This window comes from Tasmannia lanceolata, unplaced genomic scaffold (genome assembly GCF_043159265.1).
Source record: "Tasmannia lanceolata isolate RefF3 unplaced genomic scaffold, GAP_Taslan_0.1 ptg000016l, whole genome shotgun sequence".
NCBI lineage: Eukaryota > Viridiplantae > Streptophyta > Magnoliopsida > Canellales > Winteraceae > Tasmannia > Tasmannia lanceolata.
This window is the reverse complement of record NW_027518693.1, coordinates 8350771-8371309: the sequence shown is the minus strand read 5'-3', so window position 1 is coordinate 8371309 and position 20539 is coordinate 8350771. Positions and strand designations below refer to the sequence as shown.

The 20539-nt window shown below is 37.8% G+C and overlaps 1 protein-coding gene across 3 annotated transcripts; it reads right to left on the bottom strand.

Annotated features, from left to right (window-relative positions):
• Positions 1-4201: 4201 nt before the first annotated feature.
• On the bottom strand, positions 4202-16028 carry LOC143848088 (Transducin/WD40 repeat-like superfamily protein). Of its 3 annotated transcripts, none has more exons than XM_077356889.1 (10): positions 15839-16028; positions 14473-14623; positions 14219-14386; positions 12688-12774; positions 5854-6021; positions 5639-5749; positions 5442-5533; positions 5260-5365; positions 5080-5166; positions 4202-4993 (listed from the first exon to the last, which is right to left on the bottom strand). In XM_077356889.1, exons 2-10 carry the CDS (start codon positions 14617-14619, stop codon positions 4580-4582), a joined length of 1380 nt encoding a protein of 459 aa, XP_077213004.1. In that variant the 5' UTR covers positions 14620-14623; positions 15839-16028; the 3' UTR covers positions 4202-4579. The 3 variants fall into 3 exon arrangements, with proteins under 3 accessions (XP_077213004.1, XP_077213006.1, XP_077213005.1); XM_077356891.1 differs by having other exon boundaries at positions 5887-6021; XM_077356890.1 differs by having other exon boundaries at positions 14473-14620.
• Positions 16029-20539: the final 4511 nt, after the last annotated feature.

Genomic DNA, 20539 nt, shown 5'->3' with positions numbered 1-20539 from the left:
GTGAGGTTTCATCAAGAAATTCTAAATCATGAATTTTTGTAGTCCTTTGACATCAGGGCACGTTTGGCAGCATGAATATTTTTTTTTTTTCAGATAAACTAGTGCCTTCGATTGGTGAGAGAGGGGTAGGGTGCGTGAAATGGTAAAAAATCAAGATACAAGAACCATGAAACTAGTCTCTTCAAGTGGTGAGAAGTGGTTAAAAATCAGGAAACAAAAAACTCTACTCAAAATATGATCAACTTTTTCCTGTTTTTTAGCCACTTCTCACCCCTCACGCGTAGGTTTAGATCAAATTGTTGTAAAGTGATCTAATCTGCAAACAAAACAAAAATAAAAATAAAAATCAAACATTCAAATTTGGAGAAGGATTACTGAATGGACAGTTAACTCCATCCTAGTAGAAGCCCATTTGGACACGGTACAGGTATGTGGTGATTGTTTCCCTTGATGAATGTAAAAGAGCATCGATCTATTGACATGTGACATGTGACATGTGTGTGATAAGGGCCATTTATCTAACGGGCCATCCTAGTGTGGGTTAGGCTTGATAGCGAATGAAGACGTCATTTGAATGATTGAGATATGCAAAAATCAATGGCTTGAAGACATTTTTAAGGAAGTTTTCACTGTTTATTCCAAGGTTTAGAATCATCCAATTAGAGTGGGATCAAAAGCGATATGCTAAGCTTGTGATGCCAATACTCCAAGAACTTAAGCTCTTAGAGTTGGAGCCATTAAATCATTTATTACTTCAACACTGTACACATGTGACATGGGTCATTACGTTAACAAATTTGTTTTTTTTTGGGCACTTTTACACGGGTTTATAGTTGTATTTGTTGCTTTTGTGTGCCTTTTGGCCTCTTATAGGCTTCTTTTTGTTGCACCTTGTTGGCTTTCCTGCCTTTTAAGCCTTTGTTTCACGGGTACGGCGTCCCTCCAAATAAAAATTGAGTAGCGTTGGTTCAATTTATCTTTTCTCCCTATGAAAAAAGAATTAGGAGCTTTTAGAAGAGGAATTACCTTGGTTCAAAAACCAAGGCAGCAGTTTTTGTCTCCTCCTGCCCTTTATATTTTGACGGTCGGGCATCATATAATTTCTCCTTTTAGAAATAGGGAAAATAATCAGAAAAATGTACTTTTAGCAAAAATTGTGGGGGTGATTTCTAAATTCTCAAAAAAGGTTAGAGGGAGAAAACTTAGCATATTTTGGGACCACAATACCCTTACATACCTCATGAAGTTAACCCATCCAATCATTCTTTTTTCACGTCTTCCAAAGGCACATTTTCACCTTATTTCATGATTACTAGCCAACGAAACCTTCTTCTTCAACCTATTCTCTTCTCAAACACATGAAAAGAAGGACTCGTGAAAAATTTTCATCTCTAAGGTTCAACGACTGTCTGCACTCATGAAACTTCGAATGACAACATCTAGATGTAATATATTTTGCCTGCAGAAAAACACAATATCATAAAAGCATAAACACTACAACTCGAAATTGATGGAATCAAATTGATGGAATCAAATTGACGGAATAACAATGCTTTTAGCCAACCATTATGTCAGGAGATGCTACAAGGTCCGTAGAAGTAATTTGCAAAAAAACCATTGTAAAATACTTAAATATGTCAAATTATGGACGTCAAGATTCAATAACAGAGTATCAAACACAAAAATTAAAAAACCAATCAACTGGAAAGGTAGATGGAATCCAATCCAATGAATCCAATCCACCTGTAAGGTAGATAGAATCCAATCCAATGGTAAGGTAGATGGAATCCATTCTAATGAATCCAATCCACTGGTAAGGTAGATGGAATCCAACTATTGAACTACTATTAAACTATAGAGGCCATTGAACCACTATAGAGGGAATTGAAACACTATTGAACCACTATTACAACACTAGAGGGCATTGAACAACTATTGAACCAGTACTGAACCTATATTACTACTATAGAGGCCATTGAACCACCATTGAACCACTATAGAGGCCATTGAACAACTATTGAAACACTACTCAACCAATATTACAACTACTATAGAGGCCATTGAACCACTACTGAACCACCATTGAACCACCATAGAGCCCATTGAACCACCATAGAACCCATTGAACAACTATTGAACCACTACTCAACCTTACAACTACTATAGAGGCCATCGAACCACTACTAAGCCACAATTGAACCACTATAGAGGCCATTGAACAACTATTGAACTACTACTCAACCTCTATAGAGGCCATGAACCACTACTGAACCACCATTGAACAAATATTGAACCATTATTACAACTACAGAGGGCATTCAACAACTACAGAACCACTATTGAAACACTATTACGTCTATAGAGGCCATTGAACCACCATTGAACCATCTTCAGGGCATCTATAGTGGTTCTAAACCCGTAGAATCCATCAATAAAGGTCTTCTTCAAGCACAAAAAACCTTCCACCCATGAAACCCTAATAAAAGAAACCCTACATAACCCTACATACGATTAAAATGGGTTAGGGTTTCTGTTCTTACCGTTGAAGATGGAGTAGGGCGCCGGTGACGATAGGTTTCACTTCACCGCCAGTAGGGTTCGATTTCTCCTACAAAACGTGGTGGAAGTAAGAGGACGGGTTGGGGTTGGGGTTTGCACGAAGAGAGGACAGGTTGGGGTTGGGGTTTGCAGTGGGAAGGGGAAGAAGGTAAAAAAGAAAAGTAAAAGGTGAAAAAAATCAAAATGAGGTATGTAAGGGTATTGTGGTTTGAAAATTGGCTAAGTTTTCTCTCTCCAACCTTTTTTGAGAATTTAGAAATCCTCCCTCCCCCCCCCCCCCTTCTGACAATTTTAGCTAGAAAGTGCATTTTTCTAATCATTTTTCCTTAGAAATATTTTTACTTTCCAAACTTTTCGATAAAATTCGTGAATCCAAACAGGGCCTAACATCCTAAAAAAATCAATAGTTTAATTAGCTTTTCTTGGAGGAACCCCAAAGAAGGCTTGATTGATCAAGGGCTTGGAATAACAAGGTTTGATTAATCAAGGGCATGGAATGGTCCAATTAAGGTTTCTCAATGGGATTTGGAGGGTTCAATCTATTTACCTTGTGGCCTAGCAAATGAATGGTTTGGATCATCTTATGAAGTGGGTATGTGCTTGATCTTTTGCTCCGTTTGGTTGCCAGTAAATTTTTTATCCTATGAGCTTTTTAATCCCAACAGTGAAGTCAACGGGATTTGCTAGGTTTTTTTTTTCCCTACAATTCCTAAAATTCCCTCCAAAATTTAGAGGTGTCATTACCAAATATGCGAAAGGAGGAGAGAGAGGCAAAAAAGAGAAAGAGGACATCATTCCCTAGGAAAGAAAAAGAGGGAACACGGAGTCCATGTCATACTCATAAGCAATCATTACAAGAGAGGGATTAAAAAAATTCTACTGCTAAAAGGCAACCATGTTTAGCAACCAAACATGGAATGGAACGAAAATTTTACACCTTCCTAGGTTTTAAATTTTACTGATTTATTAAATGTCTCAAACATGTTGACAATTTTTCATCGAACATACACCGACATAGTCGATGACCATGTCAATTACATGAATGGCATTGGCTAACCTCCAAGGACAGATGTTTCATATAGAAGCACGAGCAATGGAATTTGAAAAATCACCTTCCATCCAAAGATGGACACGGAAGCAGACCAAGTCTACACCTCAACGCCCTCACCTCTACTTCATTGAATCTTCATATTAATGTCTTCAGAGAATACATTAATTAAACTTGCTTTTATCACCCCTTAAAAGGTGTACAATCCCTGCTTTTGAAGGTAACTCAGTCAAACTTCAGCTCAAATAGCAAACCTGTTCACTTTGCAACCACTCTCTTCCTAAATAGTCTATTAAATTCAACATAATCTTCCAATTGTGACATAGATCTTGGACCAACACCCAGACCCATAGCACCTTTCACACACGAGCCCAATTAATGATACATGGTTTCATGTTGAGGAGTATGTATTCATTCCGCTACTGCCTCGTTTCATCCTTTCACTTTGTATTTCTCTCTGCCACGCCAAAGAAATCCAATGCCCTCCACCAGGCTTTATAGCTAAATCTCATGCTGAAAGATAGGAATGGCCTAGAAAAATCAAAGGCTAATATTTTATCTCCAGAAAACTTGGTTATTATGAAAAGAAACAGATCGGGCACAAGTAATTGTTTCCTTTGAAATACATTAGCACTATAAATATGTAATAAGTTTGTTTCAACAAAGAGTTCAAAAGAGCTCCTATTCTGCTTTTCACTATAACCATGTAACAAATAAATAGAAAAGAACCCACGCAAAAAACGGGAAAACCTTAACAACCCACAATCAACCTCTTTACATGCCCACGCTCCTCTTCGCCTGCATAGACTTCAAAATAATTTGGCGAATCCTCAAACTATGATTTGTACACCCAAAATGTACAAATCTGCTGTTAGATATGTAATAATCACATTAATCACCAAAACCAGCATTGTCTATGTCACTCACATCCTCCTTATAGACACATTTCACCATCATTTCAGCCTCTTCTCATCACATGAGGCAATCCAAATACCAATTGCATCTCCTTCTGTCGAACTCCAATAGGCTCCCGTAGGTGCGATCTGCCACCCCAACAAACAGAGCTTCTGTGTCTGGGCTGAAGGATATTCCGGCAATCTCCCCAAATAGATCTATCTCCTGGACGTTGCAGTAATCAGATTGTGTGTCGTAGATATGAACAAAGTCTGCGGGCTCTGCCATAGCCATGAACCGCCCATCTGAACTGAATTTGATGGCACGTATGGCTCCCATTCTCCCCTTGAGCACACCCAAGGATGTTGAGAGATTCCTCACGTCCCAGAGTCGGCATGTGGTGTCTTGATTTCCAGTAGCCAGAATCCGGCCATCCGGATGCCATGCTGATGAAAAGGAATAGTCCAAGTGACCTTTCAGGTTTCCAATTGCCTGCAGAGTCCAAAATCCAGAATTGAAATGTTTATAGCGTAATCAACACAATTAAATACGAGACCTGGTAAAATGATGGAACTTACTTTTCCAGATTGAGCATCGGCAATAAGGCAATCTGCACTGTCCCCAAGAATGGCAACAAGCTTACCATCCGGGCTCACCGAGGTGTTCTGCAAGTAAGACGGGAATCAGATTTTCAAGAACTCTCGACGATGGATTGCCCTAAAGAAGCATGAAGGATGCTACAAGGATAGTATACTCACATTAACCGACCAAGGGAAGGTAAAACGACTAAGCAGAGCAAAATTCTGGGTGTCAAAAACCCTCACATGAGTGTCGTTATTGGCAGTCATCAATTGGGTTGAGCCACTACAAGAAGATTAGTCAGATAGCATTCTTGAGTAATGGTAATTACTATTAGCATGCAGCAAAAGTCAGTTCTTACTTTGAACTCTGGAATAAGTCCACCGCATTTGTGATGGCATTCTCTTCATTGGTTATTTTTGAACAGAAAGTTACTCCAGGGCTATTCAAATTCTGGCAAAGGCAGAAACCAAATTAAAAATAATGAACCGATGGCACTCTCAGAAGGCCAATCACATTCTTGGCCTTGGAATAATTCAGAAATCCCTTTATCAATACCTTACAGACAAGCTCCCCTTGGAAACCACCTGCTACCATTAAATTGTCTTTCACAGCCATAGTACTTATCTGCACTCTTAAGAGCGGTTGAGCCAAGGATCCGCGGTGTTTCTGCATATAGCATGCAAAGAAGATTCGAGTCAGATAATCCCCATCGACTTTGTTCAATAAAAAAGTAATGACAACTGCAAAAGAAATTTTGTGAAAACAAATACCAAGTCACAAAAAATCGGGAGGAGATCCCTTGCCTGGGTGGGTGTGATTGGTCCGGCTACATTGAGCACTTCTTTGCCTTTTCGGAGTAGGGATGACCAATGCATAACAGAATAGTTCTGCATCAGGTAAACATCGTGCTTCGAAGTTGCCCATAGTAAATTTCTCAGCTGCGAAAAAAATAACAGTTGATTGAATCGTCATTAATGATTTCAAGGCTAGCACCAATATATATCCACGGTGTGTCTCAGTTAAAGAGGAGCAAATTTGAAAACTTGGACCATAAAGTTCAAGTATAAATTTCAACATAATTACTTCAAAAACTAGTCCATGTTTGCACCATGCCCCATATATGAAAAGAAAAAGTTGACTCATTTCCTACACAGCAGTGTCATAATTGTCTGTCACAAAAAAGCTAGGATGCAATGTGTTTTACTTGTTCCTAATTTTAATCATCTACCAGTCGAATGACATATACCACCATTAAAATAATTCAACGTATTACTAAACAGCAGATACTGCTAGTGTGGAGATTTCTGCCTATAACTTTTACGATGATTCCGTAATTTGATACTCAATTTTCAAATTTAAGCATCTAGTCAACTGTTGGTTTCTGATATCAAAACTATCATCGGATTAATCACTGGAAACCAGGAAAGGAATGTGGAAATCTTGTGTATGCTAGTATGGAGATTTCTGCCTATAACTTTTATGATGGTTCCTTAATTTGATACTCAATTTTCAAATTTAAGCATCTAGCCAATTATTGGTTTCTGCCATCAAAGCTATCATCGGATTAATCACTGGAAACCAGGAAAGGAATGTGGAAATCTTGTGTATGCTCCAATGAGAATAGTTCAATAGAAATGTCAATTGCATGAACAATGGACGTTCCAATAGAAATAGAAGAGAAGCAAGCAAAGGTGTAACACCCTATATATGTTTAGAAACTTAGAATGAGATCCGATACCCTGCAATATATTAGACCTGTTTCTTTTATGTGTAGGTGAAATGAGTGAAAAAATGACAAGCGGCAGGCTTTGCAAACCAAAAATATAATAACTGTATATATAAAAAAACAATAGAAAAAACCATATACAAGAATGTACTCTACAACATCTGTTAAAACAAGTATGACAAGAAATTATGTTAGTGCGTGATCAGAAAAAAATGTTTGATAAAGACTAATTAAATCATAGTAATTTACTATTGGCAAAATAATGTGAATTAATAGGTGCGACCATTTGAAACGGCGGGGGTTTCATCTGGCGAGCCGGTGTGTCCTCTGTAAAAATGCAGATGAGTCCCTGGATCACTTACCCTTACTCTACCCATTTTCTTATATGGTCTGGATGGACATTATGATATTCTTTGGTATGCCATGGGTCTTTCAAAACAGAATTTTGAAGGTTATTTTGAATTGGTGTGGTGCGTTCTTCGACTGTCTTGGACAACCCTTGTGGAATTCTATCCCATAAGCGATTGCATGGCACATATGGAAGGAACGCAATAACCGAATCTTCAATGCGATTGAACGGCGGTGGCAAAACACTGCCCTTGATATAAAATTATCGATAATAACGTGGTCCCATGTCAAGGGAGGAATACCGTATTCTGTGGGGGCAATCTTAAGATGCTGGCAGACTGTGATATCGGAGAAGGTCTCTAGTCAAGTCTCACCTCATTGGTCTCCAGCTCCAGTGTGCCTCAAACTTAATTTCGATGGAAGTTCACGGGGGAATCCTGGCCGGGCAGGCATTGGTGGGGCCATACGAGATCACAGCGGGAGGATTGTGATGACATATTCTGGACTGGTCGGTGTATGCGATGCCAATGAGGCAGAGGTCACTGCCCTGCTCTTCGGTCTGAGGTAGTTTGAGAAACATAATCTTGGACCATTGTGGAAGGTGACTCGGCTAATACAATTGCATGGGCTAACCAAGGAAGTAGGATTCTTCCCTGGGAGCCTTCGATTCCCGCTCTGGCAACCTTGAGCAGGATTCTTCAATTCCCGCCTTCGATTCCCGCTCTGGCAACCTTGGGGCTAACAGCAAGAATTGTGGTCCTTGGCGACTAGCTAGCAAAATTGACGAGATCCGGGATTTGGTGAGGGTCATTCGCCTGCGGATCATGCATATGAGAAGATCGGCAAACAGCTTGGCAAATGAATTGGCAAAGGCGGGTGTTGACCGTTTGTCCATTGCTATTGGTGACGCGGATGCAATGGGAAATCTCGATCTAAATAACGCTTTGGTTTCTTGATCTCTCTGTCTCATATGTATATGTAATGGGGACAACTTGTCCCTATGGCCTTTTTGGGTTATTGAATAAAATTTGTTAACTTCTCAAAAAAAAATGTGAATTAAAATTTTCAGATGCACTCATTCCAAAGACTGACAACCTTCTCAGAGATAAGACCATATCAATGCAGACTGACAAACATTCCACTAATTTCATCTAAAGTTCACAATTACACCCATTAGTGCAGATAAACAAGACACTTGTATATACACGTAGTAATGCATGAACAAAAAAAACTCAGTAATAGATCGGAATCAGATCAGGCGAAACTATTGCTGTGGGTTAGTGATTAGCAAGTTTCTGTGCATATCCATATCAGACCTAGTCTCAATCTTCACCAGATATTGATTGCCGAGATTGAAAAATTACTTATAATTATAAATCGGACTAGGTGAATTTCAAGTTTCTATAGAGATCCATAGTGGACCAATCTGTCTTCGCCACATTTAGCATGTTGTGCCCAAACATTTACTATTCCAAGAGATATATATATACCTAAAGTTCTTAAGAAGTAAAAAATAATCATGTCTGTAATCTGTACACTTGTAATGAAGTAAATGTCACGGTGTTCATTATGTTAGAGCAGTGTGACACGAACAAACATACCAAGACAGAACCCAAACAACTATTGCTGTGGGTTAGTGATTAGCATGTTTCTGTGCATATCCATATCAGACCTAGTCTCAATCTTCACCAGATATTGGTTGCCGAGATTGAAAAATTATTTATAATTATAAATCGGACTAGGTGAATTTCAAGTTTCTATAGAGATCCATAGTGGACCAATCTGTCTTCGCCACATTTAGCATGTTGTGTCCAAACATTTACTATTCCAAGAGATATATATATACCTAAAGTTCTTAAGAAGTAAAAAATAATCATGTCTGTAATCTGTACACTTGTAATGAAGTAAATGTCACGGTGTTCATTATGTTAGAGCAGTGTGACACGAACAAACATACCAAGACAGAACCCAAACAACTATTGCTGTGGGTTAGTGATTAGCATGTTTCTGTGCATATCCATATCAGACCTAGTCTCAATCTTCACCAGATATTGGTTGCCGAGATTGAAAAATTATTTATAATTATAAATCGGACTAGGTGAATTTCAAGTTTCTATAGAGATCCATAGTGGATCAATCTGTCTTCGCCACATTTTGCATGTTGTGTCCAAACATTTACTATTCCAAGAGATATATATATATACCTAAAGTTCTTAAGAAGTAAAAAATAATCATATGTCTGTAATCTGTACACTTGTAATGAAGTAAATGTCACGGTGTTCATTATGTTAGAGCAGTGTGACACGAACAAACATACTAAGACAGAACCCAAACAAATCTGTGATATGACATTTTAAAATATAAACAAGCTTATACTCGGACACAGGCTTAGTTGAGTTGAGTTAAGTTGAGTATACTCGGACACAACAATGCATTAAAAAAGATCAGGCGGTGACAGTGCCAAGGAGATGAAAATCCCAACCTAGATGAAAATCCCAACCCTGATAAACATTCACTCAGCATATCCTTGGCTGTCATATTCTCACACAAAATTCTGTTTAGACCCTTCACATTTATTCTCAAAACTAGCAATGAACAACTTAGACAGAACCCATCATTCACCACTAAACAAGTTACTCTTGCACTCCATCAAATGTACTTACAGTTACACACCCAGAAAAAAAAAACATAGCTCAATCCTTTGGTATGTATTTCTATTTATGTAACACGACAACAGGAAAAGTAGGTATTCATGGAAGAAAAATATTCAACATGCAGCAAACAAAGTAGATCATTCCTAGTTAAGAACTAACCAAGATATTTCATCGTAAACAAATCATCTTAAGTTTCACATTATCATAAATATTTGGTATAAATAAAGCAGTTAATAGGTTCAACCAGCAGTTAATGATAAAAGTATGTGGCTAAAAGAGCTTCACCCAATGCACATCTCAGCAAACACAATCGTGGAGTAGAATAATCCAGTACAATCATATAAACAATTATATCATTAGCAAACTAAGACTACACAGGTTTAGGATGCCTCAGATTCCTCAGAAGGCACACTGCACCCAATGTTAAGATAATGTTAGCTTAGCCCCTCCATGTCCCAGGCATACCAACAAATTTTGGGAACATGATTTTCACAGAGGCCTCTAAATGCATAAACAGTTTCCTAGCATACCATATGTATAGGTAGCCTTATCCCGCCAGCTGCTCAAGAAAGAAGTTCCTCCTGCTTTTAATGCTGTCAGGATAGATTAAAGTGGTCACAGAGGAGGGGTTAAAAAGCACATCAAATGGTTAAAATTTGCAATTAAAGCACATCAAAATCTCTCAACTCAGACTGACATCTATAAATTATTACTTGCTCTGTCAGACGAGATAGTCATTACAAACCACCGCCAAGATTCTCCAGAGGCATAAAAGTCCAAAATTTCAATTACCTCCAAAAATGTGAAGCAATAGAAAGAAAATTCCCATGCAAAACACAACATCTACCATTCTAAGATATCGAAATTTTAAACTAACACAGCCTCCACGATCAAAGCATAACAGTAAAAGAAATAAAAGAATAGAAAAAGATGCTAGTCCAACACTTATTCGTCTGCATTGGAACGGAAGACTAACATAACAGTCAGACCCCCAAGAGAATCACATAAAATGAAAATGAACTATATGGGAGGATTGCAATAATAAACTAAAGGATGCAGAGCTATAAACGACATGATCCTCTGCAACATTACATACATTAGTATTCTAAAAACTGTAACTTTAACTGATTATTTACAGGTAAGAACATATTGGCACCTCTGCAACACATGGATAAAGGATGATCCTCAGTTGTCAATTCCATTACATTTCAGTCAATCTCCACAACGTTCCATTCCGCTAAGGAAATTAAAACAGAAACTGTACCGGAACGTACTGTAAATTCCGGATATTCCAAATTGGAGAACCCAGAGAACTCCAATAAGATACGTGGTTAAAAAGAGTATTTATGATCACAGGTTTAAGGTTTTCTACATTCACCTCGATTTGGAGAGGAAAGTTTATTTTAATCCTCTCACGAAGTCCAACTCTGAAAAGAAAAACATCAGTAGAGCAGACACAATACTATCATTCTCAGATCCATAGAATCTCCTTAAATTTGATAAATGCGATAGGATGCATAGGAAGAAACAATGATCCCACAAACCACTTGCACTAAATGCTACAATAGTGAAGAAATTCATCTGAAGTAATTCTAGCATGCCCATGCAACTTATCAATTACAAGCAATGATAACAAGATAAAGATTGATTCGATAGAAACAGGGAAAATGTACAGTCTGGCTGTTTGTATAACAGATAAAACTACAATCCTGACAAAACGTGCAATTTAATCATCAATAGCTACAACACAATGAGCAATTACGCTATGTAACATGGAGAGGAATGGCCATGAACTCATCAGCACATAATGATTCCCACGGAGTTTCAATTTACTTCACGCATATAGCTGTTAGCCAGTGGGAACTATGCTACTAACTGCCAGTAGCTATAACTACTAACTGGACAAGGTCTAACCAAGTAGGATTTTTAGTGCATGGCCTCATTGGACCATAGGCATATCTGAAACACTTTGCAAACTCCAGTTAATAGTAGGTAAGCTAATAAAATCATCACCCTGAACTAATTAATTCATCTACTTTAAGACATACAGGAAGAATGCAAACATAAATCATCCCTTACCTTCCCTAAAGGAAAATGATGCATGAAGATATAGATACTTCATTAAGGGCACAGGCCAACAGGCGATGTCTAATTATCCATTTGATTTTAACAAATTAACTACGGAGGACCTGCAAAACTACAAACTAATGAAACACAGCATACATCTGGCATAACCAACTCACAAGACACAAGTCATTTCTAGTCTGAAAATTCCAATACTGAACAACTATAAGATCTACAGTAGTAAATACATATTCTTGATTTTAATCCTAATAGAGACAAGGATGTACCTTTAATAGTCCACCCCTTGCAATCTTCTTAAATTCTTTCATACCAATATACCATAAATGCAAGCAAATACTGAAAGTCTCTTTTTTCTTATTTTCAATGCATCTTGATGCTTTATCTTTAAATAACTAAAGTATTACTTAGTGGCCGATGGTGTCATCTGTGAGAGGGCTGCAACTAAAATTTGAAGAAATTTGAAAATCATGACTGAATGATGTAGTTCAAAAACATTGTCACATATCAAACTGGGGGGAAAATGATGTCACTTAGCTGTGAAGAAGATGAAAGCAAATACAATGTTTAAATCATGGAAGAAGTTTCTAAACGCAAATGCAGATAGGGAAGGAACCACTTGTTCAGTTATGAAATAGGAGTGCTAGCGTCAAGTACGAAAAATTTAACAACCCATTAACAGCATTAAGTGATGCGGCTGACACATAGACCTAGTAAACAATTACTGATCATTTTGTTGAAGAACATTTACAAATGAAAAGATGAATAGGGTTCCTAATCAAGAGGATCTCTACCTGGAAATGCACAATTGTCGATTTCACAAGCCTTGTGTTGAACTGGAAATCATAAAAAATGCTCCCTTTTTCTACCTGCTTGCATTCCTGCATAGAGAATACATTCATCAAGGCAAAGAGCAATCTGATATAGTTTAAATGAGACAACACAGGAAATTTTATGAAGATGGTGACTCATGGAGAATTGTACTGCAACTCCATAAAGTAGAAATTGGAATATAGCCGGAGACCATGTCAATTTTTTCGCCCATATAGATGGAAGTTCGAACAATACAGAGGTTCATTGGGAATAGCTGTTTCATAGTCTTGCAGATCAGGGGGTGAAAAATAAAGAAGAATGAACTTGTAAAAGAAAATTAGAGACTCATGGAACTAGCTATTTCCCCATGATCTAGCAGATCATGTCAGGACTAGCTGTATCCCATAGCCGAGCAGATCAAGAACTGCCGTTCAACACCGTGACATCAGCAGGATAACCCAAAAAAGAACAGCTGTTGGCTGATTAAAAGAGTACCCAAGAATCCATTATCAAATGATAAATCAGAAGACAAAAAAAAGTTTTCTTACCCTTCATCCATTGTCTCTATGGGAAAAAATAGAACTTGTCAAGAATTAGAGGTTTGCAGAACTGGCTATTTCCCATCATCTCACAGATCAGGTAAAGGGACTATATGTTGTCTCATGGTCGAGCAGATAAGGAACTGCCGACCACGACCAGCACACCAGCAGCTAACCCAAAAGGAAGCCACCGGCTGATTAAAAGAGTAACTGAAATATCCAAGACCAAATGGAAAAAAAGGAGATAAAGAAGGTTCTAATATCCTCCATTCATACTAGAGAAAAAACAAAAAACCATGAAGGGAAAACCAGAAAACTGTGAGGAGAAAACTTAAAAAAAACAAACAGAAGACACAAAGAAGGCTCTTATATCCTCCATTCATACTAGAGAAAAACAAAAAACCATGAAGAGAAAACCAGAAAACTGTGAGGAGAAAACTTAAAAAAAAACAAACAGAAGACACAAAGAAGGTTCTTATATCCTCCATTCATACAACGGAAAAAACAGAAAACGAGAAAACTAATCAAAATAGATAAATTAAGACCTCATAACCTTCCCGACACTCCACGAGAAACACCGGAGTCCTTACTTCCACAAACATAAAACTGATACATAGAAGATAAGCAAAGGGAAAACCTACACCATAGATTTAGAAGTCCAGAGAGATTACACTACCTAGATCCCACAATATGAATGTAAATGAAAAATATAGCAAAAACACTAAGACGATATGTACAGGCCGCAGATAAAACTACCAACCAACTTTCAGGAAAATAATAATCAAACCAGATAAGAGAACCGCTGATGATCAAACAACTCATGATCTTTTGGCACATAATTAATTATAAAATAATCGAACTCAGACAAACCACGATAGATGAGGAAACATGAACGGTCAAAGTTGAAAACAATTCGTCATAATTCCATCGATAAATTAAACTAGCCACCCAATTCAGGACTGAGATTGCTAACCTTTTCGAGCCCCGCACGGGGGCGCGAGAGGTTCTCGTAGTTCTTATACTGCTGCAGCCTCATCTCACGGTACTTATCCCTCGTAAAATTCAACCTCTCCCATGGGATCCCCTGAATATCTTTCCCATTCCGGGCTTCCGGCGCCGAAGTATCCGCCTTCTGCTTGTTCTGAAAACACCGAAACCAAAATCGTCACTCTAGCCATCACACGAATGGTTTATCTTCTCAATGGGTTGCTAGTCACTTCAAATTACCATGTCCGCATCATCGTATTCACCATTCGAATCATCACCGTTCCTCTGCTGACGGTTCTGTTCTTCAAAAGGATCATCTTCGAAATCGGCCATGCCATAGTAATCATCGACCACATATTCCAACTCGTCATTTTGATAATACGCCATTCTTCTAAGCCAGCAAGAGGAAGATAGGTTAACAAAATATAGTCCCTGATCTGAGCTCCATTAGAATCAAATCAAACAGAGGATGCTAAAATGCTACAAAACTAGATACAAGTAGCTACTTTAATGGTATTTCTTAAATACAGAGGCAACCAAAAGAAACCTCAGGGCATAAAAGCAAAAAAAATGAACCAGTGACAAAAAAGAAAGTAAATTGGAAAGATCAGAGAATTGAAAAACGCAAAACAACAAACATCTTCATGGAAGAACAACATATCAGGGCGGAAGCACGAAATATGAACAAATATGACAAAATTAGACAAAAAAGACAAGAAATAAAGAAAGGTTTTTAAAGAATTTCAAGTAAAGAAGCATCAGACCAAGATCTCCGTAAAGCAAAATGGCAGATCTAACCAGAACCACAGCAAACAAACTAAGAACAGTAAAAAAAACAAGAACTCGAACAAGAAAGCGAAGAAAATGGAGCATGAAGTACAAATAGAGAAGCTCCACAGAAACTCGCACAAATCTCCCCACAAAAAAACACAAATCAAACAAAAAAAACAAAGAAACCAAAGCACACGATGTAACTCAAACAAATTAAAAAAACTTCTATCTGATACAGACTACAGACATACACAAATCTTCGAATAAAATGTAAAGTAACAACAAGGAACTGGAAAAATCTACAAGAAACTCAAGAAATCACAATGCATAAACAAAGGAATGGATAAAAAGAGAAAACAAAAGCTGAAATCTAGAATTTAAACTTCTAATACCTGCTGAAAATTAGCTCCAGCAAACGAATTTGCAGAGACGAGAAGATCAGATCACTTCAACAGATGATGAAGAAAAAAGGAAAATCGATTTCCTCTCTGTTTGGAATAAACTCGAAAAATGACAGATCTAACCATAACGACAACAAACAAACTAAGAACAAGAACTAGAACAAGAAATCGAACAAAAATGAAGCATGAAGTACAAACAGAGAAGCTCCACACAAGCTCATACAAATCTCACCACAAAGAAGCAAAACTAAACCAAAAAACAGAACAGAAATCGAAGAAACCTAAGAAAAACACTCAAAACAAATTAAAAAACTTCGATCTAGTACAGAAGTACACAAATCTTCGAAAAAAATGTAAAGTAACAAGAGGAAACTGGAAAAATCTACAAGAAACGAAAAAAAATAGAAAAAACTCGAATCAAGAACTGCTAATACCTGTAGAAAATTAGCTCCAGCAAACGATTTTGCAGAGACGATAAGGTCAGATTCGTTCAAGAAATGATGAAGAAAAACAGGAAAATGGCTTGATTTTGTCTGTGTTTGGAATAACCTAGAAACAAGGCAATTTTGGGAACGGAAAGCGAATAAGATTCTGACTCGTGTCTGCTTAAAATAGTCACGTAGGGTGCCGCCCCGAGTCGGACTTATATAGACGAAGGAGAGGGAGTGGCGGGAGGGCGTGGGAGCCGCACCGGACGAAAAGCGGAATCTTAGATGTCGGGCCCGCTATTACCGTCACCGCTTATAGAAGTTCCGTTACTTATAAGAGGGTGGAAATACTAAAAGAGGTTACGGTTGTTTCGTAATTTTTGAAGGGGATTTTGCCAAAGATGTCCTCGAGTTTCCTTTATTTGCAAAAACCAGAGTCTTCTAGTTTGACAACTTGCTAACGGATTGGAGTCATTACATTTGAGTGAATTTTGCAAATCGTGTCTTGCCAAAAATACCCATGGTAGATTATTTTTTGACTCGTGAAAGACGAAAAATGTCCTCAGAGGTGAAATGACAGATTTTAATTTTGTAAAAGACCTAATACCCGTAATTCACCAATTCTCACTGATATGCTTTCATTAGGGTGGGCCCCACCAACTCAATTCAAACCTATGCATCCGATCGGGTCCACCATTTTGCCTTATGTTTTGATCAAGGTTTCAAATTTCGGTTTCGGTATGCTTTTCAGCCCTCACCGAAACCAAAATTTTAAAAAAGTCTTATTTTAATCATTCCGAAATTTTGGAATAATACTACTTTTATTTGAAAACAATTTCCGAAAATTTTGGATTTTGCGAAATTTTGGTTTCGTTCCCAGCCGAAATTTCAGATTTCTGATGAAATTCAAAACCAACACGTCATGTTTTGTTTTGATGGGGTAGACCCATTTTCTTACACCCAGATAAGAATGCTAGCATATACAGAAATGATATTCCCACATCCTTTGATTCAAAACTCCTCATTCATTGTCATGGGTATTTTGGTCTTTTAAAAGATAACCCTTGTCTTTTCCTGTAGAAGGATAATTTAGTATCTGTAATGTCAAAAAATTTTCATGGCTATTTTTGTTCACAAATTCATGGTCTTCAGTATTCAATCAAATGTGATGAGTGATGAGTCTATATTTATACAAATAAAGCAAAACCCTACTACACCTCCTCGAGTCTTCCCACCAATGCGCCACGTGTCGATACAAGACCAGAAGCTTCGCGTGTTTATAAAGGCCACGTGGTTGGCTACAGAAGTCGGTCCCAGCCTTGGCTAACGGCGTCCGTCAACTTCCCCGTTGGTTAACGGCCGTTTTCTTTTAGCTAAATGCGACCGTCAACGTCGCCGTTCGCTAACACGTGGTAAGACTCCGTTAAAAAACTGGCGGTTAACCACCGACTTTCCGTAAACTTGGGCCCCTTCTTTGCTGCAGTTAGATTCCGCATTCTGAAATGACTTAGCACTTATGTGACCACCTACCCCACAGACTCGAATAGGAACGGTTCGATGAAATGACCAGTGTATCAACCAATAAAGAATAAATGGAAATGATGGATTCTAATTATCATTTTTATTTTGATACTTGCACTCCCTTCTCTCCCATTTTCTGCAACTCTAACTTATGACCTCTATTCTCCCTTCTACAATTTTCTTAAATTATCATGGTCTGTTTGCATGTGAGAGCAGCCACCTTCACTCACCATCAATGCACAATAACCAAAATCATCAGACCCTATACACGACAGTGTCCTCTGTTCCAAAGCAGGCGTGTTGAAGTATAAATGATTAAATAACACCAACTCTTGCGGCTTAAGCTTTTGGTGAAATTGGTTGTTCCGCATGGTATCAGAGCTGTTGCATCACGGTGGGTCCTGGGGTCAAACCCAACAACTCTTTAATATTAAAAATCCTGGAAGTGATATATCCTCCTCCCTTTTTTACTTGGGACAACCAGCTGCAGTGTATCTACGACTGCAGAGGAGCTTATTTACTTCCAGTGGGAAGGATTCAAAAGACCTGATTGCCACGTACACTGCAGTTGGATGTCTCATGTAAAGAAAAGGGGCGCATTTATCATTTCCAAAAATCCACGTGTATGGCCAGCCCAGAAAAAAGAGGGAGGGACCACACGTGAAGGCGAGTGTTGCAAGTATGACTGATTAAATAACAGAACTCTAATAGCTTAAGCTTTTGGAGTAATTGGTAGTTCCACAGGTGGGGTGAAAGAAGGAGAGTAAAAAAAAAAGGACAAAATACAGTACTCCCAGTAAATGTTGAAGGGGCGCTTTGCAATTTATATGAGAGAGTGCTGCATTGGAGAGCACAAGAGTGGAACCAAACAAATCCCCATATGCCACATGGCATGAAAGAGGTAATTTTTTCATTTTAAGGAAAAAAAGCCAAGAAAAAGGAACAAGATTGCTAATGTGTGAAGAGGCTATATACTAAGAGGCTATTTGTTCGGTTCCACTCTCGGTCCCCAACTCCGACACCATATCTTTATTCTTTATAAGATTTTGTCAAGATAGGAGTCTGACTATAAAAACTCCGGTGCCATATAAAAAAAACAGGTATGTCGAGATAGGAGTCCCAATATAAAAACTGATAGGATGGAAAAGAAACATCAAGATATGAGTCCCAACATTAAAAAAAAGAAGATAGGTCGGAAAAAAGGCATCATATCTTGAAAGAGAAATGGTATTGCCACCGACTTGTTCTGGGGTCCTTTCCACCCTCTCTTTTAATTGGACCATCTTTCATTCCTTGGCACACCTCACAAGGGCTTGAAAAAGCAAAAGAAAAGAAGCAATAAATAAAGAAGGAAGAAGCAGAAGATTGAGATTTCAGGCTTTCAGCCGTTGAATCATTATCCTGTTCTTGCCTTAAAGTTTACATTTTATCAAACAAAGTTCAAGGAAAGAACCTCAAACATTTACATCTTTTGTCTTGTAGCCTATTAGAAAATATTCCCAAAGGAACTATGATGATGATGGGTTGCGACTTACTATCCACACCCCATAAACATTATCTTCTTTTTTCATAATCATTTCAAAAGATAGAGATCAAAATCTTAATACATTGTCCTTGTGAAAGCAATGAGAATAGGAAAATAGGAGATGAGATAAAGGTCTAAAGTCTCATTGATGATTGAGATATTGTAGAATACAATCTTATTGATGTCACTTGAAAGTGAATATGAAAACTCTCATTGAAAGGTATTTTTTTAGATATTAGATTAAAATAATAGCCATTTACTTTAAGATAGAGTTCAAGGGTGCACTCATCATCATCAATTATAAAAAAAAATTATAGATATTTACAAGGCTTAAGCAGGATTATCATAATTAACAGATAAACCTTTCTCTTCTTTCCATCATTCATTTTTCGGCAAGGATAAGGATAGGAGGTTTGGATTATCAGTACATCTCAGTTTGAAAATAGATGAGACAAAAAAATTAGGCGCAGTGATAAATCGACCCCCAAATATCTCAAATCGACTACCTATGTGTCTATCTCTCTCCTCTGGGTTAGAGAGAGAAAGAGGAGAGAGATAGACACATAGGGGGTCGATTTATCACTCCCCAAAAAATATCTCAGTTTGCCAAAAAAATCTTCGACAATAACCTTTTGTTAAATTGGAAAAATAAAAAGGGAAAAATACACTTAGACCCCCTGTCGTTTCTGACACAATCAACTTAACCCCTAATGTTTAAAAAGTTACAAGTAGACCCCCTGTGGTTTAAATTTGTATAAGGTAGGCCCCCTCTTTTGAAGCACTATCAATGCTAATGAAGACCCCATACACCCCTCCAAAACCCATACTCGAATCCAAACACTACCAAAAACACAGTGGGCCCACCTTGTTTGGATGATCCAAAGCGTTCATTTGATGGGCCATGATATAGATAAGGTGTGCCCAAAAAAACAGCTTCATAGGATCATCCTAACCCTTCAATATGTGAACGAACCGTCAACTGAGGGGGTCTACTTGTAACTTCTTAAACATTAGGGGTTAAGTTGAATGTGTCAGAAACCACAGGGGTCTAAGTGTATTTTTCCCAAGTAAAAATGTGAACGTTCATGGAGACGGATGTATAAAAATGAAAATATCAACAAAAATCTGATTTGAATGTTCAACAGGAGAAAATATGGAATCAAATTCAAGATATTTCATGGAATCCTAAACAATAGAAATTTTACACTTGGGACAGAATATGACACCAACTGTGTCATTTTTGGTGATACATTAGTTTGTTCTTTTTTCTTTTCGGATTGAAATGGACACCCCTTCTTTATATGAACAACCCTCTCTTTCTCTTCGTCTTGGAAACATCGACGGACGATGGTCGCCATCTAATCTTACAAAAGATAAATAAAAAAATGTGGACGTTCTTGTAAGAAACAAGGGTTATATTATCTCAGGATCAGTATGTAAATTTATTTATCTTTCATTAATACTGGCAGAGGTCCTGCCACCCAGCTTATTACCTATTAAAAAAAAAACAAAACAAGGGGGCACTTGATTGCAACATGGTATGCCTATTTTGCAATTTGTGACTTATTAAAACATGGTCGTGTGGATATCGGTATTCAGTAGCCTATTTATATGGTGTCCTAATGTACCTGCAGTAGGCTACTGAGAATAGAATCATTCAT